Consider the following 24,095-nt stretch of genomic DNA (forward strand, 5'->3'; position numbering starts at 1 on the left):
AAACATGGATCAAAGCTTTTTTCTTGGTTTATTGTAGGCTGTTTAGTTTTCCTTTAAAGCATGTCCTGTATTTGGCCATTCTGCCCAGAAGTATGGAAGATTAACATCCAAATGGATTTTCAAATGGGGCGGTATGGTAGCCGACTGGTTAGAGCGTCAGCCTCACAGTTCTGAGGTGCGGGCTTCAATCCCCGTCCCCGCCTGTGTGGAGTTTGCATGTTCTCCCCGTGCCTGCGTGGGTTTTCTCCGGGCACTCCGGTTTCCTCCCACATCCCAAAAACATGCATAAATTGGAGACTCTAAATTGCCCGTAGGTGTGCATGTGAGTGCGAATGGTTGTTTGTTTCTATGTGCCCTGCGATTGGCCGGCAACCAGTTCAGGGTGTACCCCGCCTCCTGCCTGATGACAGCTGGGATAGGCTCCAGCACTCCCGTGACCCTAGTGAGGAGAAGCGGCTCAGAAAATGGATGGATGGATGGATTGTCAAATGTGTAGTTCTGCCAAACGAGTTAGTCAGTTATGGTGTATTTTCTGCTAGTAGAGTCTATCAGTTTGTTTAGGATTCGAATGTGTTGACACCCACTCTCAGCCTTAGTCTGATATTTAATCAAATACAAGGTATGTCTTCTTTCAGTAGTTTGGGAAGGATTGTTGGCATCTTTATTACAACTAATGCACATGCGGGTCTGTTTATCTGGCTTCCGATTACCATGGAGAATTACCATGGAGTTTATGAGTGTGTTTCAAAGGCAAACACAATTGCAGGGCCTCCAGTTATAGCGCCACTTTAAAAACAGTAACACGATGTACCTAAAAAATGTTTGGTCAGATTGAGTCGGTAGGTTATAGCTGAGGTAGGTAGGAAAAGGGGTGTTTTATTGTGTTTTATATAACACAGGATGCAAGTTCAGATGGGATCTTCGATCATCCGTTTTCTATCCCGTTTGTCCTCATTAGGATTGTGGGTGAGTTGGAGCCTATCGCAGCTGAGTTTGGGTGAGAGGCAGGGTACACCTCGAACAGGTCCCCAGTCAGGGCACATTTAGACTAGGCTTTACACGATCAGGATTTTTGGGGCCGATCACCGATCAGCGGGTTTAAAAAAACGATAACCCATCACCGATCACAAGCTGGAGGAATGTGTCTATTTAAATGACCTGTTCATTTACTGTATATACTTGTGTACTTAATTGCTCAACAAATTGTATTTACAATAAATAATGTATCTTTGTTCCTCTATTTATGCCAGTGAGGCATAGTGACAGACAGAACAAATTAATGCTCTTCTATTAGATGGCAGGAAGTACATACAGTAATTAATGTGTCCACCTTTTGTGAGATTTTTGTTTGTTTGTGTGCCGTGAGATTTTTAAATTGTAAAATATGTTCCCTGGCTCCATAAAGGTTGGAAATCACTGCTCTAGTCAGATCGTGTATTCTAATCAGTCAGGTCAAACCAACATTACATGACAGAAATAATGGGTGCTAACTTACTATAATTAAATTATTTTATTTGGAATTAAATTACTTCACCCACACCGAAACTTTAGAGCATGATTCGACAGAACGGCGGCATGTTTACGTCCAGCCGTTCGTGCTACCGCTAGCTTGCCAGGCTACATAAAATTTTATTGCCTGCTTGTGAGCCGTATCGCATTAAAAGTATGTGAACATACCTGAAGCAGGCCTTAAACGAACGTCCTCTCCTGTCCTGAGCACCGGATAGCTTCTGGATTCAAATATACTGTGCGCACGGCGACACGGGGTTAATGTCTTTTGTGTAGCCGATCAGTGACGTCATCGATCAGCTCGACAAATTATGACATTTAAGCCGATCAGCATAAAATGGTAAATATTTGCCGATACCGATCAGCCCGATCAAATTGGTGTAAAGTCTAATTTAGAGAGGTCGCAAATAATGATTCACACCTTTTGACAATTCAGTCTTCAATTAACTAACTTGCATGTTTTGGGCGTGTGGGAGGAAGCTAGAGTGCTCAGAGAAAATCCACGTAAGCCTGGGGAGAACAGAACAAACTCCACACAGCAAGGTCGGAGCTGAAATTCAACCCCCAATCTCAGAATTGCCAAGCAGATTTGCTAACCAATATTCCATTCCATTCCATTTCATTCCATGCTTTCCTGGTGTGGTGTGTCATGTGGAAATAAGTGTACTTTTAATTTGTTGATCTTCATTCTTACATGTTTGTTTCAAATTTCTTACAGAACCTCGACATTCAAGTTGAGGATGTGCGCATTCGAGCCATTTTGTCATCATTACGCAGGCGGATCCCTGTGACAGAGGGCTACGTAGAAGTGAAGGATGGCGGTAAATGGAAACAAATCTGTAACAAGGAGTGGAGCCATTTTAACAGTAGAATCATCTGTGGCATGTTTGGCTTCCCTGGGGAGAGGAAATACAATGCCAGAGTCTACAAGTGAGTATTTATGTTTGGCTTGCATAGTTTTGTGCAGGTGCAAGAACCAAATAACTGCTGGTCAAAAATGTATGGTTTTGAAATAGTTTTGGGAGAACAATACGACCAAGCAAACATCCTTGCAGCCATTGTCTTTACCTCTTGTCCTCAGTAGGGTCGCAGGTGAGCTGGAGCCTGTTCCAGTTGACTTTGGGCAATAGCCACGGTACACCCTGGACTGGTCACGAGCCAGTTGTAGGGCACATGCCGTGGATGTAAAAAGTCTAGACACCTCTGTTTAATTGTCAGCTTTTTGTGATGTAAAAAAATGAGACCAATACCAATCATGTAAAACATTTTCCACCATTAATGTGACCTCTAACCTGTATAACTCACTTAGAGAAAGGAAGTAAAAATAAACACCAAAGGTTAATGTGGTTGCAGAAGTATGCATTGCTGGCTTATAACTTGGGTTGTTTAATTGAGTCAGCATACAACTACCACCATTTAAAGTGCCAATAATGAACCCCAAATAAAATTCAGGTGCAGTAGGCTTTTCCTGACATGCAACTGTGTATAATTTCGTCAATTTGACTAAGGACCCATTTCAAGTTGAAGAAAAACAGTCCAAACATAGCATGAGGCTGCCTCCACCATCCTTGACTGTAGTTATTTTCCTCTTTTGGTGATGCAGTGTTGTGTTTGCGCCAAATGTGCCTTCAGCCTTGGTTTCATTGGACCACAACACATTTTCCCACAAGTTTGGCAGATTTCAAGTGTATTTATTTATTTATTAAATGTAAAATAAGGATTCAATTTTTCCACCCAGCCCCAGAGCCCAGACATACTGTATGAAAAAGATAGGAGATTGTTGTTACAGGTACTAATCAGCCAGTACTTGCCAGAAATTCCTGCAGCACTTTCAATGCTGCTGTCGGCCACTTGGAAGTCTCCCTGACCAGTTTTTTACTCATGTTTTCATTGATGTGTTTTGATTGATGTGCCATATTTTCTCCACTTGATAATGACTCTCTTCTCTGTGTTCCATGGTGTACAGAATACAGTCTAATGTCTTGGAATGTTTTTTTTTTTACCTTTCTCTTGACTCCGTCTGTGACATAGTTCAGGTTTTTCAACTGAGTTGTACACGTTATAGGTCACATTAATGGTGAAAATAGTGTTGAAATTTTAAATGTTACGCGTCACACTAGAGTCTGGAGCTGAGATCATCATGCATCTAAATATCTAAATGTGGGATTGTGTGTCACACAGTCGTGGGAATGTCCCAGTTTGCTGTTTGGAAGGCACTGGCTGATAAATGCCGGATCAACTCATACCGCTCTGATGAGCCAAAGTGCGTGTCTAAAAGACGCCACTGGTTATGAGCATCAGGATGCTCGGTCTTCCTGTCAGCACCAGCTTTTAAGCATTTCCTAACCTCTTACTACTGTATACAGTGACATGAAAATGTATTGGGCCCCATCTCAGATTCTTATATTTTTGCAAAGTTTCCCCACTTTAATGTATGCGATCATCAAACAAATGTAAATATCTGACAAATATAACTATAAATATAATATAAAAGTGAGCTTAAAATGCTGTTTGTAAATGGTAATTTCATTTATTAATGAAAAAGCAAAGCAAAGCAAATTTATTTATGCAGTGCATTTAATACACAATGCGCTTTACATGATTGAAAGCATTTAAAAACAAAGAAACAAAACAGCTTATAAGCATTTAAAACAAAGAGAAAAATAACAGTACAATTAAAGCAGCGTACAGTGTAAGAAATATCACTTAAAAGTGGAAATGCTCTAAAAAGCTTGAGAAAAAGCAAGAGTTTTTGACCTGGATATAAGAACATTCACACTTGGGACTGATGTCACTTCTGTTGCCAACTTACTCCATTTGTGTGCAGCATAATAGCTAAATGCTGCTTCACCATGTTTGGTTTTGACCAGAGTCTGTCTATCTCAGAGCCCGACTGGATTTATATTTCATTAGCATTTCATTCATGTATTCAGGACCTAAACCATTTATTGATATATAGACCAGTAGCAGAACTTTACAATCTATTCTAAAGCTGACTGGGAGCCAGTGTAAAGACTTTAGAATTGGAGTACAAACTGACCTCTTTGTTCTGGTCAGAACCCGACCTGCAGCATTCTGAATGAGCTGCAGCTGTTTAATGCTCTTTTGGGAGAGTCCAGTCATAAGACCATTACAATAGTCAAGTCTACTAGAGGTAAAAGCATGGATGAGCTTCTCCTGGTCTGCTTGGCACATGCAAGCCTTCACTCTGGATATGTTCTTCAGATGGTAGAAGGCAGTTTTACTCATTGATTTGATATGACTGTTGAAAGTCAGGTCGGAATCTATCAGTACACCGAGGTTTCGGACTTTTTTTTTTTAAAGAGAGTGACTCCAGGTATTTACTAGCGGCAATCTTATTTTCTTTATTGCCAAAATATTATTTATCATTTTATTTTTATTATTATCTCAGTTTTGTTGTGGTTCAATTGAAGACAATTTTGGCTCATCCAGTTTTTTGTCTGTTTTAGACAGTGACACTGTCACTTTCTCAACAATCTTGGCTATGAAAGGAAAATTTGAGATGGGTCTCCCGCTTGCTAACACGGAAGCGTCCGGCGTTCTATTTTTTAGCAGAGGCTTAATGGCAGCTACTTTAAGAGCTTTAGGAAACTCGCCTGACTGAAGTGAGCAATTGATCACTTGCTGCAAATCAGCTAGCACAGACTTCGCAATAGCTTTGAAAAAGTCCGATGTTATTGAGTCAAGACAGTTGATGGTTTCAGCTGCTGAACCGTGTTCTCTACAGTTTTTTGGTCAACTGTATCAAATTCTGACATGGTAGTTTTTCCTGGGTGGCTTGAGATTTTGTCTCATTTGATCATTTTGCTGATTTGTGCTGTTAATTTAACCTGATGGATTGTATTTTTTACTCAATAAGCAATTTCATTGCATTTATCTGCTGTTAAGAGTTCTGGAGCTATCTGATTCGGGGGTATTGAAAGTTACCTGGCCCAGTGTGAAAAAGACATTACCTCCTTTGTTAAATCATTCATTTAATTGTGGCTAATCACAACCTTTGGTTGCTTTTCACCGATCACACCCAAGTCTGATTACCTCCAGACATGTTCAATCAAAAATCACTTAAACTGAACCTGTCTGACAAAATCAAGTTGGACAAAAGATCTAAAAAAGTTGCAACAACATGACACAATCCAAACAAATTCAAGAACACTCAAGAGATAAAGTAATTGACATCTATCAGTCTGGAAAGGGTTACATAGCCATTTCTAAAGTTTTAGAATTCTAGCAAGCCATTAACTTTAAATGGAGAAATTATGGAACAAGGGTGAACCCTCCCAGGAGTGGCCGGCCTGCAAAGATTACCCCAAGAGAACAGCAATGACTCACACAGGAGGCCGCAAAGGAACTCAAGACAACTTCTAAACAACTGCAGGCCTCCCTTGCCTCAGTTAAGGTCATTGTTCATGACACAAAAATAAGGAAGGTCAAAAAGAACTTAAAAGCACGTCTTCCCAAAAAAAAACCATCTGGTTGATTCCCAAGACTTCTTGGAGCATATTAAATGGACTGACGAGATGAAAGTTGAGCTTTTGGGAAGGTGTGTGTCGTCACAATCTGGCGTAAATGTAGCACAGCATTTCAGAAAAAGAACATCCTACCAACACTCTAACATGGTAGTGGTGTGATGGTGTTGGGCTGTTTCGCTCCTTCAGGACCAGGACAACTTGCTGTGATTGATGGAACCATGAATTCTGCTCTTTAACAGAAAATCCTGAAGGAGAAAGTACACCCATCAGTTCGTGACCTCAAACTGAAGCGCACTTGGGTTCTGCAGCCGGATAATGATCCAAAACACACCACCGAGTCAACTTCTGAATGGCTTTAAAAAAACAAAACAAAATTAAGGTTTTTGGAGTGCCTTAGTCAAATTCCGGACTTGAATCCAATTGAAATGCAGTGGTATAACCTTAAAAAGGCAGTTCATGTTTGAAAACCCTCCATTTCTGCTGAATTCAAACAATTCTGCAAGGAAGAGTGGGCCAAAATATCTCCACAGAGATGTCAAAGACTCATTGCCAGGTATAGAAAAGGCTTTATTTCAGTTATTGCTGCTGAGGATGGGCCAACCAGTTATTAGGTTTAGGTGGCCATTACCCTTGCACACAGGGACAGGTAACTTTGAATGAATAACTTTAAAAAAAAAAAAAAACTCCTTAATAAATGAAATCACCATTTAAAAACGGCATTTTAAGTTCACTTGGGTTATATTTGTCTGATATGTACATTAGTTTGATGATCTTAAACATTACAGTGGGGAAACTATGCAAAATATAAGAATTTGAGAAGGGGGCCAATCATTTTTTGTACATGTTTGTTACTTCAAAGGTTTTTGTTTTGTTACGCCTTGATTTGCAATGTGAATTGTAAATGTCTGCACGTGGATATATGTGCTGCATAATAAATTGGACTGACATAGAAAGTTGTACTCTAGCTTTTGTCCAGTCAACTGTCACATCTGATTAAACCATTCCATTTAATTCTATTGACAGTCGATTGATGAATCCCAAACACTGTATAAGCTGTGCTCCATAACTTGTGAACATAAGACCGTAATTGTAATAATTTCTTTCTGAATCTGAGTCAGGCCTGGACCCCTGAGGTGGACAAAACAGGGCGCTGTCTCTTGTCGAGCTATACTATGGCCAGCCTGGTTTTACTCTGATTTTATTTAGTTTGCTAGCTCGTGAAATTATGTAGCTGTTACTAATATTTCCCTGAAAATTCAACACCAACCACAACTGTGTAATGGGCATCCATCTATAAACAACAAAAAACTGTAATCGTTGACTGATTGCTGATGTTTGAGGTGTTGCTTACATGAGCCAAACAGCACCAGGTTCAACATAGTCAACTATAAAATGGTGCTTTTGGAGTGAACACTACATTGAGTGTGTGCAGAGGCTGGGATTTTCCTTTGCTGCAACAGAGCATGGAGACTCCTCAACTTTCCATCTACGTGTCGTCCTGCTCCCGCTCTGACTCCTTATAAAACGTGTGGTGTGTTCTTTAAGGCTGCAAGATGAAATTTTATGATGGATAACAAATTAAGTCATGGTTTTATTGGATGTCTATATCTGTTATGGATCTACATTCATTAGATTGTTACTAATACCATTAATGCATAAAATGGGGTCTTATTTTGTTTTTTTTTAGATGAGACACAGCACTGCATATACCCGTAGTCTGACTAAACCGGTTACAATTCTTCGTCAATGTTATGTTTTGGGAATGTGCCCACTGCACCAAAACTGCCTGCTCACATTTTTCTCCCCACTCCGGAGCCACCTTATCGCAACCCCTCGGTCCACCATCGGTAGTCATTGTAATGAAGGCCCAGAAGTAGAGGCGGTGGGGGTGAGCAGTGGCTCATTTTTATGTGACAGAACTGCCCTTTTAAAACAAGCTAATTTCAGCAAGGCTTAAATAATAGGATGTAAAGTATTCTGTACATCATATGGACGTTATTAAGACAGCCTACGGTTTTCCATTGTGAAAACAAATAGGCATCTTTAACAGTGTTTTGCTTTGTCACGACTCAGGTAGAAGCTCATAGTGGAGAGTGCAAATATAGTATGCATCCCAGCTGGCCTCTAATTGCCCGACTGGGGCTGACAAAATTAATAGGTAATGTTATCCTGTCCTAAATGAAAAACAAATGTCATCTTCTTCATCTGTTTTTACCACATACATCTTTGACCTAAGACAGTAGTTTAGGCTCCACTGTTGTACTTAATGAAGATAATAAATAATTACATGAAGTGGGATTCCTTATAAAGACAGATTAGCACCCGAGCCACTAGTTGTTAGCACAATACAACAACAAATTCCATTTCACCCTGTGGGATTAAAATTAGCGCAATGAATGAATATAAAATACATATAGTGTTGAAGCAAATCAAAGTCTTGATGGATGGGTGAGGTTCTTTTCAGAACTGGTGTCCGTTTATGTGTATCACAATTAATATCTTCTTTTCACGTTTGAAAATTTTGGACTTGGTCAGCTGGGATGAAAATATAAATAAATGCAAATCCTCAGTGGAAAAGTGCGCGCTGGTCACAGCATCTGCCACTCTGAACAAAAACATGAATGGTAGCACTAGACATAGAAGTGATCATCATTGGAAAAAAATATATATAATATCAGATTTTCAGTGGGCTTCCCAGTCTCGGCTCTCTGACTCCCAAAAGTACATGCGTGTATTTGCATACGAGACTTAAACTTGATTAAACAGTTTGGTATTTTAACTGACACTTATTCCACGAACCTGTGCAGGATGTTTGCTCGCAGGAGGAAGCCCACATACTGGGAGTTCTCCGTCAACTGTACTGGCAACGAGGCCCATTTGTCCAGCTGCAAACTGGGGCGGTATGAATCCTTGGAGTCCAACGGAACCTGTGCCGAAGGGTTGCCGGTGGTAGTGAGCTGTGTCCCTGGGAGACCTTTTGCCCCATCAACTACGACTGGATTTAGGAAGGCCTTCAGACAAGAGGTACAATTTCACTTAACCTCTGCTCGTGCTTGAAAAGCACTTTGGTTTGCGTCAATGAAATAATAAATTAAAGCAACAATATGAAGTATTTCTCCTTTCTTACCACCGTGAAAAGCACCAACTACCTTATGGCCACAGCTTCCGGTGGCCACCTCAACAACGGAGGCATGGAACATGGTCCACTCCAACTCAATGTCCGTTCCTCTCCTCCTTTCATTTGAGACGGAGTTTACATTTACGAAAAAAAGATTGACGTCAAGATAAAGGTCAGCTAGCGTGTCAGCAAAATAAAATGAGAAACACATCTGTCAGTTCCTGGAAGCCCAAGCATCATGCCTGGGAAAAGAGGACTCCTAGTCCTTCTTTCAGTGATGCCCCTTTCATTTCCAATGGGAGTTTATTTATCATTGTGGAGGAATTGTGTTGTGGATTGGGTTTTACATTTATGTTATTTTATATTCTTCCCCCCCCTCTTTTTTAACCTGTCCCATTTGGCTGATTGGTCATGCAGAATGTGTATAACCTTTTATACCAGAACAGTTTTTTTCTGTGCAACTGGGGAGTTTGATATATTCCCACTTTAGTTATTTAAATTGTGATGGATATTTAATGCAGTCTGACAGAACAAGGTTTGAGTGGGGATGGACACAAAGAAACGAGACAATAATCAAAAACATCAAAGACAAAGTACATCAGTATAAAAAAAGAATTACTATAACAGTACACAGGAGTCTTTATCAATCTTATTATGCAGACTTGGAAGGTAATGCTACATATATGGATCATTATCTTGTTGCAAATGGTGTTGCAAATCAGCTTTCAGATTTTTATTTATTTTTTAACAAAAATGATTGCAATTTCAACAGTATTATGAATCAGGTTTTCATTTTCACGTGCAACTTGTGGATCCACCAGCATGTGCCTTATGATTGTATTCACTAACTGTCAGCTTATCCGTACCAATATTCATAAACAAACACCTTCAAGGAACTTCAGTGTGTTTAAAATTACAAAATGTTTACAAATATTCAATTATATATTTTTTACATGCCGTTTCTTACAGTTTTCTTTTGCTTGACACATCGTCCAGTATGAGTTAATTATTAAACCATAAACACTTAGTCTCACGTTCCAAAGAAATAGTCACTTTATTTTCGTTTTAGAATAAATACGTAGTCTTTCTGTTTTTCTCGGGAAACGATGCATCCCTATACCATGTCCGTCACAACCATGTGATGCCGATTTAACCAATGACACGGCAGTGCGTTGAGGCAGTGAGTTCACAGAGTGACCAGACTTTCTTTAATATACGACTTTGGTAAGGGGTCATCGGTGCACCCTCCAGTGGACAAAACTAGAAACAACAGTTACTTTTATTGAAAAATCGCAGCGACTGTGTTTGGATTGGACCCCAAGACGGGCCGGTTCTGGCTCGTGGTCCATACGTTTGACACACCTGTTTTAAAAGTTTATACTGTATACTATTTTACTGAATGATTGTAGGATGATGAATAATTTCAAAAAGTTGACAAAGCCACTTTGTCAGGTAGTGCTATTCCGGTTATAAAAGCATGTGCGAAAGGCCAAACATTGAGATCTCTGTGAATGCAGTGTGTGCTTTTAGTATAAACTGTGCTGCACATGTATTTACATTACATTAAATACTTCGTTTTCCCCCAAACTGTTGCTGGGAGATCTGCATCACTGGCATTCTGTCTGCTTTCGTCTGCAAACCCTGAGCTGATTTATTTAAAAAAAAAAAAAAAAATGTCCTCTTCAGCAACCGTTGGTCCGTGTGCGTGGTGGGGCCATAATAGGCGAGGGCCGTGTCGAAGTGTTGAAAAATGGAGAGTGGGGCACCATATGTGACGACAACTGGAACCTGCTGTCTGCCACAGTGGTGTGTCGAGAGCTGGGCTTCGGTACAGCCAAGGAGGCCCTTTCCGGTGGTCGCCTCGGGCAAGGTAGGTTATTGTATACTGTATATATGATGACACTCTCAAATGCATCAAAAGAGAAAAAAAACTTCCAGGAATCAAATATGTGCAGTACAAGCATGTTCTGGGACGGAACAGAACTTTTTTGTTTGTTTGTTTTTTGTGCTGCCAAGCATCACCCCTACATTTGTAATGGGGTAACTTTTAATTGCAGTAAATTTGCTGTTTGCAGGACCTAGTTTTGAAAATGTGTCTATTAGTGAACAGTTATGGACGTGAAATTGCATTTGTGTATTGAGGCAGTTGCATGGTCCATCCGTCCATCCATTTTGCGTACCGCTTATATTCACTAGGGTCGCGGGCATGCTCCCAGCTATCCGGGTGAGAGGCGGGGTACACCCTGAACTGGTCGCCAGCACAACCACTTCTCACTCACACCTATGGGCAATTTAAAGTCTTCAATTAACCTACCATTCATGTTTTTTGGGATGTGGGAGAGAAACGGAGTACCTGGAGAAAACCCACGCAGGTACGGGGAGAACATGCAAACTCCACACAAGCAAGGCCAGATTTGAACCCGGGTCCTCAGAACTGTGAGGCAGATATTCTAATCAGTCATCCACCATGCCACCCAAGTTGCATGGTCCGCATGCAGAAAAAACAGGCTAATTTCATTCAGATTGCAAAATAAGGGAAAGTATTAAGTATTTCCAAAATGATGGTATGTAATGAGATTAATTCTTTTGAATTGTTAAAAAATACTACTTTGATGCATTATCTTGTGACAGTCTGCAGTGAATCTTCAGCACTGAACGGAAGGTTACAGCTGTGACTGAAAACCTAAGGTTTAACCACTTCGTCCCTTACATTATCATGAACTCACTGACACCAATCAGGGTCATTTAATTCAGTGGATTTTGTCCCTTATCAAGTGTAAATTCAGAGAGGTACCTACATTTAGAAAACATACAGTTCTAATAATTTCATCTTAATCAGTGTGGTTCTATAAAAGAAATAAAAAGGTGAGGTAACCAAACATTAGCTACTGCTTATAATTGCGTGTGCCACCCATCGCCACAACCAGCATACCAAGAGATTTTGCACACTCAAACAGTTTGGGGATTAACCCTTCCTGTTCCAACATGTCTGTGCACTGGTGCACAAAGCAAGGCTCATAAAGATATAGATGAACTTGACTGAGTCCTGCCCTCAACCTGATAGAACACCTATGGGGTGGATTTCAAGTGGCCAGTGAGCCAGGCCTTCTTGTCCAACATCAGTGTGTGACCCCACAAATATGCTTCTGGAAGAATGGGTAAAAATTCCCATGAACTCAGTCCAAAACCTTGTTGAAAGCCTTCCCACAAGAGTTGAAGCTGTTATAGCTGCAAAGGGTAGACCAACATCATATTAAACCATATGGACACTTCAAATCCTATGTGAGTCAAAGCAGGTGAGCCCATACTTTTTGCAATATAGTGTAATTGTGCAATCATCTAATAATATGGATCATATCCACTTACTGTATATTTCCAAGGCCAAAAAGTCAAATAAGATGGGACATTTTGATTGATGTGAATTATAATGTAATGTAACATTGAGATTTTATTTATTTTTTTTTTTTTTTTTAATTTCACGGGATGTCTGGGCATATAATCAGTGAACCACGCAAACCAGCTGGTGGGGAAAAAAAACACGCAGAAAAGACATACCGTATTCCGTGATCTCAGAAAAGACTTTTGTAATCATAGCTTCCACTGGAAGGACTTCCTTTCCAGACTCCACAAATGTTTACACCTCTTGCTGCATGAAGTGTTTTACATCATCTTCATAGCACGTTTTACAACAAATGTGGGTTGCCCCATTGGAAAAACTGAAATGTGCTGCTGACTCATTGGAAGTCACCCACTCAGCACTTATGTTTTATAGAGTTCACCTGTCATCGGAATATACTGTACAATGAAAATCTAGATGATTGGAAAAACTAAAACAAAAGTGTTGAATTGTGCTGGCTGCTGCAATTTGTGTCCCATAGAAAACATTGTTACATTGTTGTAGATGGAAAATTTGCCAGCTCGAGCAAACACGGTGGTGCTTTGAGATATGAGTGACCTGACCAATGAATTTTCGCGATGCAAGCTGTTATTCGGACAATTTTTTATTGATTTTTTTTTGCTTTGACTTGAGAGCAAAAACTCGATACAACAAAACAACTGTTTAGTACATCTGCCTCACAGTTCTCGGGAAATCCAGCCTCCCCTGTGTGGAGTTTGCATGTTCTACCTGTGCCTGCATGGGTTTTCTCTGGGTACTCCGGTTACCTCCCACATCCTAAAAACATGCATGGTAGTTTAAGTGAAGACTAAATTTCCTGTAAGTGTGAATGGTTGTTTGTTTATATGTGCCCTGTGATTGGGTGACGACCAGTTCGGGGTGTACCCTGCCTCTCCCCCAGAGTCAGCTAGGAGAGGCTCCAGTACGGCCGTGACCCTAGTGAGGATAAGCGGCGTGGAAGGTGGACTCGTATCCCCACAAAATTTGACATGATTTTACAAGTGCTGTTTGGTGACAGTGAACTCAACTCAACTCACTTTCCAACAAACAGCTGTTTGGCAAATATTGAACAATTCCTTAAAAATGATTGTCACACCCCGTTGAAGTATATTTTCAAACTAAACATAAAACTAATAAAATTATAAATGGTGTATTTAAAGCAACCACATGCATAGCTTTGGCCTAAGAGGAGTGGGCTTAGCTTAATGCTAACAAGCAATGCAACACGTCATAGACGAGCTAACGAATAACATCGGTTTCCCGCATTATTATAACCGTTTAAATAGATATTTGGACATAAATGGCAGAGCAATACATGTAAGACAGACAGCATAAGAATACTCACAGACATATTCTTTCTCCTGTGTGTGTGTGGGTGTGTGTGCGTCTTTATTATACGGCCCTCAGGTGGCCAAGTTGCACACACCATAAGGAGCAACACAATGTCCATTGAATTGAAATACAAATGTGTCAAAAACGGTTTAATTCTTGACATTACTGTATATTTTTTATAACTACTGCGTGCTGGAGCCTATCCCAGCTATCTTCGGGCAGGAGGCGGGGTACACCCTGAACTGGTTGCCGGCCAATCGCAGGGCACATACAAACAAACAACCAGTCGCACTCACATTCACACCTACGGGCAATTTAGGGTTTTCAAATGTAGCGAAAGTGTCATTTTCAAGATTTTCTTTTTTTTCTTTTCGTTTGCCAGGTATGGGCCCAGTACATATGAATGAAGTGAAGTGTTCTGGGTTTGAGAAGTCCATCACTGAGTGTTCCTTCAACAAGGAGTCTGTTGGCTGCAGCCACGAGGAGGATGCAGCTGTCAGATGTAATGTCCCTGCTATGGGCTTCCAGGAAAGGGTGAGCGTCTGTGCAATGTAATAAGATGGGCAACATAATGCTTCCATACTCTATCCTTGTCTGTTGTATTGATTGTGCTCAAATATCAGACAAAACTTACAGATATGAGCCTTTAAACCGTGTGCCTCTCCTGTTGTCCATATCTCCAGCTGCGTTTGAGTGGCGGTCGAAACCCCTTCGAGGGTCGTGTGGAGGTTCTGGTGGAAAAGAACGGCTCTCTGGTGTGGGGGACCGTGTGCAGTGAGGGCTGGGGAACCATGGAGGCCATGGTGGCGTGCAGACAGCTTGGCTTGGGCTTTGCCAGCAATGTTTTCCAGGTAAGGGCAAAGGACCCAGATGGAGTAGGAAGTTGTTATACAGAATAAAAGATGTAAAATTACTTCACCTAAATTTCCGCCGCCTCTGGGAACCTGCTTTTGGTTTCCACTGTCCTACTTCTGTATCACTTAGCCTGTTGATACGATGAGTCAAATTTCATTGTTTTGTCCAGTGATTTAGAACAAGCTACAGTATATAGTATACTGTATAGTGAGTTCACTGATCTGGCCGGCTGGTTAAAGCTTCGAAAGCGAAAAAATACCAGAGTTCCCTCCAGTGGTCACAATTGGTAGTTGCACAGACAATAGTAGTAGTTACATTGTTTCCCCAATGTCTCATCCTTCCATCCATCCATCCATCCATCCATCTATCTATCTGTTTTCTACCGCCTATTCTGTTCAGGGTCACGGCTGAACTGGAGCCGATCCCAGCAGACTGTGGGCGAGAGGCTGCTGTTGCTGTGGTCACAGGGCACATACAGACCAGCAACCATTCACTGACTCACATTTAAAAATATGGGCAATTTAGATTCTTCAATTAATTAGATACCAGTATTTTTGGAATATGGGAGGAACATGCAAATGCCATACAGAAGGCTCAGAGCTAAAATTTGAACACGGAACCTTTTAGGTGTGAAGCAGATTTAACATGCTTCGGTGTGCTGCCTTCCCCGATTTAGATTTGTTTTTTGTTATTGTCAGATAGATTCAAGTTATTACAGTTAAAATAATTTTTCAGGTTGAAAACATTATCATTATTAATAACTATGTCAAGCTTTTGACCAATCCATGTACAGTACACTACACCCTATTATATATTATTACTTTTAGAAACAACTGTCCTTTTAGTAAAGTCAAACAAGGAAAGTTGGGTTTATTCCTTCTGAATTATTCTTCATGTTTTTTTTTCCCCTGTAAGGAAGTTGCACACTTACTGTTTCACTGCATATTTAGCTAACTTTTGATGAAGGAAAATATCCATCCATTCATTGTCAATGCCGTTTATCCTGTTCAGATTTTGGGTGAAAGTCGGACCACCCCCTGAACTGAACAATTGAATTTGGTTTTGTAATTATTATATGTAGTATTGTCGTATAATCACGAAAATACTTTCAAGTACTCTACATTCAATGGTTATGCAGTGTGTGAAAAACACTACAATACATTTTGTTGCAATATCACCGCTGTGGAACGAAGTGACCTTGAGATGGATGGTGTGTATTGTTTTTTTTTAACCTGCTGTTTGTTTTCTCAACAGGAGACATGGTACTGGCAAGGCGAGGTGAGTGCAGAGAGTGTGGTAATGAGTGGCGTCCGCTGTTCTGGCACTGAGATGTCTCTGTCCCACTGCCTGCATCATGGAGGCCACCTCAGCTGCTCTCGAGGAGGTGGACGCAATGCCGCTGGAGTCTCGTGCTCCGAGAGTAAGACAGCCAATTTGGTTGGTTTGCTGTGGTCGTTTTACCTTACCAGAATTTCAGAACACATTTCATATACAGGTACATCTCAAAACATTAGAATAGTGTCAAAAGCTCAATTTAGTTAAGTAGTTCAATTCAAAAAGTGAAACTCATATGCTAGAGATGCACTACACACACAAATATTTCATGATTTTCTAAATATACATTTTTGATCAGTATAGCTTCGAACAAATGGAAACCCAAAATTCACCATCTGGAGAAACGAGAATATTACATAGCAATCAAGAAACAATGGAAGTGCTTTTTAATATAGAAATTAAGCAGAAATTTGCCTTCTGAAAACTAGTTTCCCCGGTGTTTACTTGTGAATACTGAAAGTACCATATTGTATTTTATTGAGATGTACCTGTACACTGTTCCCCCGCATATTCGCAATTTCGAAGTTCATCTATTTTTTTATTTTATTTTATTTTATTTTTTAATAATTTGCTGAAAAACTCATCTATTTGTTGTTTTGTGTTCAAGCCCAAGCCTGTCTATGGTTATGTTCACACTGCAGATCAATTCGGATTCTTTTTGCCGATTTGTGACATGTATCAGTCTGATATTTTCATGTCAATGTGAACTGTACAATACAGTTTTTTTTTTGCAGTGTGTTTACTTCCGTAAACTTGACATCTTGTTTTGTGCACATGCGTGTCACTTCGTGGACGCATTCTATTCACATTAGAAGTCACATTAGTTTTTGTAATAGTAATGTGTTTCGTGTAATGTGTAGCTGTAATGTGAACAACTACATAAAAAGATCGGATTTGACAAAAAAATCTGAATTGGGAATTATACCTTGCAGTTTGAATGTAGCCCAATATATGTGGTGTATGTGAAAAGTTCCAGGACTAATGTCACAAAAGACACTGTGCATATGTATTATATATATATATATATATATATATATATATATATATATATAAACACAAACTACTAGTTTTCCCCTTCAATGCAATCGCCCTGGAGTGTATAACTTTGACCTGAGCAGCTATTGAACTTTTTTCCCCCACATGCTTTTATATAAATATCTTCTGTGTCAGGTCATGAAGGAATGACCACAGAGCAAAGAACAAACCGGAAATTGCTGCTCTGGTTGGCGGAAACTCAGTCAGAAGCACTGGGATTGTTGCCGCGAGTATACAGAGAGGAGACTCACGTGTTATTGAGTGGTGGAAGAGGTTTGAAGAAGGATGTGAGGACGTGGAAGACAACCCCAGGAGCGGAAGGCCTTCAACAAGCAGGACTGAGGCCAATGTTGAGCGCGTCACCCAGTACGTGGTGATCGTCGGTTGACGGTTCGGTTGAGCGCAAATGAGCTGAGCGTGAACCGGGGAAGCATCTGGAAGATTATCAGTGAAGATTTGGGAATTCTGCCCAAAGGTGCTGAAACTGACCAGAAGGATGAACACGTGCTAGTGTGTCAGGACATCCACAAGCGTCTTGAAACCGAACCAAACATGCTAGGAAGAATCATGAGTCTTCAAGTTCGACCCGAAGACCCAAATGCCTCCAGTAGAAGAATCCAAGGCCAAAGAAAGCAAACTAGTCGAACTCTACAGTCCAAGTCATGCAAATGGCATTTGCCGATGTGAGGGGCATTGTCCAATGCGTGTTCTTGTCAAAGGGGGAGACGTGAAACCAGCACATCTACAAAGAGATCCTGAAGCGTTTGCTTCGTTCAGCGTGTGAGAGTTGAGGTAGGACTACTCGTGGCTGCTTCACCATGACAACGTGCCTGCTCACGTTGTCCTGAGCATCCGGCAGTTCCTGGCCAAGCAGAACATCTCCATGCTTGAGCAACCTCCCTACTCACCTGAACTGGATCTGTGTGATTGATTTTTTTTTCTCCCTCTTTCCCAACCTCAAAGGAGTCATTCACGGGACCCGTTTTGAAGATGTGTGTGACGACGGAGCTGGGGAGGATCCCAGAAGAATCCTTCCAGGAGTCCAAGGGTGGCAGAGAAGGCTGGGAAAGCGTGTTAGATAAACATCAAAGGGGAAAACGTGTAGTTCGTAGTTTGGATTTTGAATCCATATTTTGTGACATCGGTCCAGGAACATTTGTTACACACCCCAGCAAAGTGGTGCTTGTGTGCAACCTTGTGACATCGTTGTACCAAGGAATGTTGAAGTGAGCGGAGGAGCTTTATTGAGTTATTTTAGTCATAGCGCTGCCGAATAGAAAAGTAGTGTTTTGAAGTCATCCTGTAACAACAATGGGCAATGATTAACTTTATTTTTTTTACTCTTGGCAGGGAGCAGTCCCGACTTTCTGTCCCCTGCAAATAGCGTGGGAGCGCTCTTCAGCACATCCTAAACACCCGTTAGTCGATGAGCAAATGATCACCAGCAAAACGTGGGCTGAACCGAATTAGATTTTTCCTTAGAATCAACCAATATGAAATTCATCTAACATTGACTTATGTATGCTTTTATAGTCGAATAACAGAAGCGTGTCAAAAGATCACTTTTGCCTCCAAACATAGTTACTCTGCTAGTCGCTTGACAGCACAGGTCGTCACAACTGCAAAAACGATTCGAATGGCACACCACGCTAACTGCACGGACAATGCTACACATTTGACTCGCTTACTTACTTTATGTTGCGACGCTGTTCCACTCCAGTTTTAAAGTGCATTACAAAGCGTGTAATCCACTGGACCGGTTCGGTGCTCGAGACGCCGCTTGTATCGAATCACATTCAATTGTGCAATTCTGTGCGTGCATCTTTCCTTCTTGTCCCACCAGCGGCCCCTGACCTGGTGCTGAACCCTCAGGTGGTTGAGCAGACCACCTACATGGAGGACAGGCCCATGTTCATGCTGCAGTGTGCGTTTGAGGAGGAGTGCCTGTCGTCCTCCTCCAAAGAGACGCCCGCCAACTCCTACCGCCGACTGCTGCGCTTCTCCTCTCAGATCCACAACAACGGCCAGTCCGACTTCCGGCCCAAAGCTGGCCGACATGCTTGGGTGTGGCATGACTGTCATAGGTCAGTCCCCAATTCCGGATGTCTTTGTTTACTTGATGAAGCGCGTTTGATTTGAATTGTGTATGCCGTGTAAGTCTCCATGATATATACTTTTTACATTTTGCTTCTTTTCTCGAAAAACACATTCAACCTCATTCCTTCTCTCTTCATTTGTGCTACAAGGTAGCAAGAAGTTATTCTTATATTCTCGTGCCCCGGAATGGATCTTGAATTGGAAGCAAAACATTCTTAAAACTGCAAAAAAAAAAACAACATTTTTGTGTTTTTTCTTGACAGCTTGAGTTCAGAGTTTGAAACCTTTGTTGACGTCTTTTGCTTTGATGCAGGGTATTTTTGTACTCACAATGCTGCATTACAGCGCTTCGGCGTTAAAACCCTGTGTATGTGTTGGTAGGCATTATCACAGCATGGAAGTGTTTACTATCTACGACTTGTTCAGTCTGAACGGTACCAAAGTGGCAGAAGGACACAAAGCCAGTTTTTGTCTAGAGGACTCAGAATGCGATGAAGGTAAGAATCTCGTCTCAATAGGTTTTTTACTGCAGATTGACACTTTTGTGGAGCTGCTTTATAAATACATTATTGCCACATAGTCACGAATAGATGAATATTTAGCCATTGTTGTTGACATCCCAAAATAATTCAGCTCAAACGCCTTGTTGAGGAGTTGATGAAGGTGCAGGGGCGGCATTGTGCGGGAATGGTAAACACAATTCCTGGCCTAATGAGGACAAGCGGTTTGGAAAATGGATGGATGGTGCTGGCCCCAAATGGCCACAAATACTATTCCACTGCAAAATCATTTGGAGAAAATATTTGAAAACTAAATAAATGCATTTTTTAAGTGTCATTTTAACATTTAACACAGTGTAACAAAGTTAACCAGTGTAAATCACAAATAACACTAACTCTGAATGTGAGTCTCCTCACTTCATGTAACTTGCAGTGAATGTGTTTCTTAAGTCTCTTTCTCTTCTTTCACTCGTTACGGTCACCTTCTTCTTCTCTTAAGACCTTTTCTGAAGTAAGTGTCTCAAAAGAGGCAAGAAAGCCAAAGAAGAGGCTAAACATATGCAGTTTAATGATCGCTGAACTCGGGTCATTTGTGTCAACCGCTGAAGTTTTGTGTGACTTTAGAGGCCCATTTATTCTGTATTCTTTCCCTGAGGGTTTGTCCCCATTGATTTTGCTCTTGCCTTCTTGCAGGCATTGAAAAGCAATATGAATGTGACAATTTTGGAGAGCAGGGCATCACCGTGGGCTGCTGGGATACGTACAGGCATGACATTGATTGCCAGTGGATTGACATCACTGACATAAAGCCTGGAGATTATATTTTCCAGGTAAGTTTACTGTCCACGTTTGTCTCTTTACAGCTTTTCATATTTTTGTGCTGTAAGAAGATTCTTCATGTATCCTTTCTCGCAGATTATAATCAATCCAAACTACGAGGTGCCAGAGTCTGACTACACTAATAACATCATGAAATGTAGATGTCGATATGATGGTCATCGTGTGTGGATGTACAGCTGTCACAATGGTGAGTCTTGGCGATATTCAAACACCGTCTGTTCTCATAACGTAAGGTTCAAGACTCCAAGAGTATCATATGAATCCATGTTTAAAAAAAATGCCCGCTAATTTACCAGAATTTAAGAAAGAGAGGCCTCCCAAAGATATAATGACCATCACTTCAAATTGTCCTCCGCTGCCTTTTGATGCGAACAGAGAAGTAATAATTTCACAATATGTTTATTGTTGTAGTAGTTTGTGGCAGGTAACTCATTGGCATACTGATGTAACGTGCTTCTAATATGTTGGTTACCTTTTTAACTTCTTGGAAGGGGTACTTCCTATGCTCCATCTCATGAGATGGAGGTCTACCTGATGCTGTGTGAGTGCATGTCATTTTCAAGTACATGTAGTGGGAAGTATTATTGCATGCTGTTTAGAGGACATATGAGAAGTACAAGACATTTAGTATTGAGCTATAAGTGTGCGGACTGAACACAATTTGACTGCTTTAATAGAAATTCTTTTCAAACTATTATCTTTTCTGCCAGACCTCGCGCTCTTGCGCAGACCTTTAACACATGCTCTATAGTCCTGGAATATAAAGGTTCTTGCTCCTCCACAAAATTATGTCACATAAATAATCCTTGAAGCTGTAGGGAGGTAAACAAGCATGTGTGTCTGTTTCTGTCTGGGCGGCACGGTGGACGACACACCCACCCGCGACCCTAGTGAGTATGAGCGGACCGGAAGATGAATGAATGAATGTTTCTGTGTGTCCTCTGTGATTGGCTGGGAACCGGTCTGCCTTTTCGTCAACTGGGATAAGCTTCAGCTCCCCGTGACCTTGTATAGAAAATGGATGAATGGATTAAAAACAGGCATACTTGTATTATGCTTTATAGAATGGCCCTCTGTGGAAAGCAGACCTTCTCCAAGGCTGAACAATCGTTATAAATTCTCATCCTACATAATGTGTGCACATTTTGTCATTACATTTGATCGCCTTTGCTGTGAAATGAAGCGCAATCTTGAAGATTGCTCCCCTTATATTAAACAATTGAATTTGGCTACTAATGCTAACAGAAGTGAAAAAGAGACCGCTTGAATTTGCATCCTCATCAATATTCACAGCAAAAATGGAATGGGCTCTTACATGGTCCATGTGCCACCGCTCAACCAAAGCTTATGGAAATTGGTAAGGTAGTTTACTTACGTCTTAACTTTTAATAAGCAAGCATTACCTTACCGCCTTGGCAGTGGTCAAATTTATATTAATGCCTATATTTTAGGGGAAGCAATGAAATAATCGGTCAGATTACTGATTACTAACATAAACAATTGCCCTCATTAGTAGCGTGCAAACCATCCGTCGGTAGCAATCGTCGAAATATTGAAATCTTTATTCACACTCTGATTAAATGGCTGCCTGGTAATTTGGTCGCCTCCCCTCCTTAGAATGCCCACCCCCCTTTTGCAAGCCACCGCCTTCATCATTTCTGTAAAATGCCTTCGACATCAATCGATACAGGATATTTGCATGAGATGCGACGTGAGGAAGAAAAAGGAGTTGGTGGTAAAAGTGTCTATGCTTCCTTGCTAGGTGGCTCATTAAGCACTGAGACGGAGCAGACGTTCCCAGGCCTCCTCAACAATCAGGTCACTCACAGGTAAAAAAAAAAAAAAGAAAAAACGCAGTCGTTCACCAATCCGACAAGGAGAACCTCTGAAGCCCACAGCCACTACACGTCTCCATCTGTGGCGCAAACCTCCTGCCAGCCTTGCCCCTCGCAGCTCCAGCTCCATCGTTACCATTCTGCCTGCAAGAGAGATGCTTAATGAATTGAATGACGGAATTTGATGAAAAGTGTCATGGGTTGAACATCGGGGAACCTCTTCATGAAAATGTGCAGCACTGGAGAAAAAGAACCTCCTGCAGGGTTCTCATTTGAAAGCTTTTCTGTGTCATTTATTGTTGAGGGCTCAGTGGCTTTCAGGCCTGCTGTGCTTCCTTCCGCACTTGTTCAAAAAGTACATTTTCTATACCCTGCAAGGACTGTGGTTATGCCACTCGAGCAAAAATGATCAGTGCACTAAACTGGCAAAGCAAACCAGTTCCTCCTTTGTCTTTGCTTGCTTTCTTTATAGAATTATTTTTCCATCTTCCACACCTCTTTGGGTGCTGGGTGGTCCACTGACATATGTTGGACTACAGACTAAACTCAAACTCTCCCTCCACAATAGATGATTACCGCAAGTTGCCGAAAGCAGCAGGAAGCACTTGTGGTTATTTTATTTCATTCTAATTTGTAATAAAACCTTGCTTCATAGTGTGAAGATGTTACAGAGCTGGAGTAGAACATCAGTGTGGATTCTTACGTGTGGCTATTTAAAGATTCAGAAGTGTGGATGGGTGTGGTTTCTTCTTTAGTTTAATCAGGTTTCGCTTTATTGCTTGTTTTAAAATGTCGTTTTGTACAATGGTGTGTGTGAATTCCATGTTATTGTACTTTTTATTATGATGTGCTATCAAACTGGCCCTCTGTTTTCTGAGGGTGCGGTACGTGTTTTACAAGCTACATTATGTATACTAACAGTATACTTGATCTAAGCATTCCAAAAAAAATTGACTTTTTGTTAAATAATAATAAAGATACGGAGCAAACAAAGAATTTGATGCTCTCTCTTTCTTGCACTAATATTTTCCATACCAAAGGACAAATTTGTTGGGGTAAATATTGAATTTTCAGTTTTTAACTGATCTGTGAGGCAGATGTGCTAACCAGTCGGCCACCGTGCCGCATATATATATATATATATATATATATATATATAGAGAGAGAGAGAGAGAGAGAGAGAGAGAGAGAGAGAGAGAGAGAGAGAGAGAGAGAGAGAATTTATATATATATATTTTTTTTTTACCAAATCCTGTTTTCGGTGACGTGGTGGACGACTGATTAGCACATCTGCCTCACACTTCTGAGGACCTGGGTTCAAATCCGGCCTTGCCTGTGTGTAGTTTGCATGTTCTCTCTGTGGCGACCAGTTCAGGGTGTACCCCGCCTCTCGCCCAGCACCCTCGCGACCCTAGTGTGGATAAGCGGTACGGAAGATGGATGGATGGATGGAAGTTCTCTTTTCCAATTTGTCTACATCCACTCCTCATTCTTCTTCAAAATCGTCTGCAACTTGAGAGCAGGAGTCTTATACGTGACACAGCAGCGTTGCAAGCAATAAAATGGTGCACGACTGACCTCCTGTGGCCTCATACGGATACTATACTCTTCAGAAGACACTAGACCAGGGAGTGGGCAAACTAGTGCTCAGTTAAAATGTGTTTGTAAAGTAGTTCATTGTAATAATTATTTGTTTTAATTACATGGTTTATACTTAATTGAATTGTTATTATTTGGGCAATACATAAAACA

General features: G+C 41.0%; 1 protein-coding gene across 1 annotated transcript in view; it reads left to right on the plus strand.

Annotated features, from left to right (window-relative positions):
• The window catches only part of loxl2b (lysyl oxidase-like 2b), a 43,542-nt gene extending 20,219 nt beyond the window's left edge, over positions 1 to 23,323 (plus strand). The window contains exons 5-15 of the mRNA XM_061672836.1: positions 2,228 to 2,439; positions 8,807 to 9,023; positions 10,804 to 10,987; positions 14,229 to 14,380; positions 14,530 to 14,697; positions 15,956 to 16,121; positions 18,915 to 19,155; positions 19,550 to 19,665; positions 20,362 to 20,498; positions 20,584 to 20,695; positions 22,271 to 23,323. Coding sequence (XP_061528820.1) covers positions 2,228 to 2,439; positions 8,807 to 9,023; positions 10,804 to 10,987; positions 14,229 to 14,380; positions 14,530 to 14,697; positions 15,956 to 16,121; positions 18,915 to 19,155; positions 19,550 to 19,665; positions 20,362 to 20,498; positions 20,584 to 20,695; positions 22,271 to 22,341 — 1,776 coding nt within the window. The 3' untranslated portion in view covers positions 22,342 to 23,323. The remainder of the gene's footprint in view (positions 1 to 2,227; positions 2,440 to 8,806; positions 9,024 to 10,803; positions 10,988 to 14,228; positions 14,381 to 14,529; positions 14,698 to 15,955; positions 16,122 to 18,914; positions 19,156 to 19,549; positions 19,666 to 20,361; positions 20,499 to 20,583; positions 20,696 to 22,270) is intronic.
• Positions 23,324 to 24,095: the final 772 nt, after the last annotated feature.

Source organism: Phycodurus eques, chromosome 3 (genome assembly GCF_024500275.1).
Source record: "Phycodurus eques isolate BA_2022a chromosome 3, UOR_Pequ_1.1, whole genome shotgun sequence".
Taxonomy (NCBI): Eukaryota; Metazoa; Chordata; class Actinopteri; order Syngnathiformes; family Syngnathidae; genus Phycodurus; species Phycodurus eques.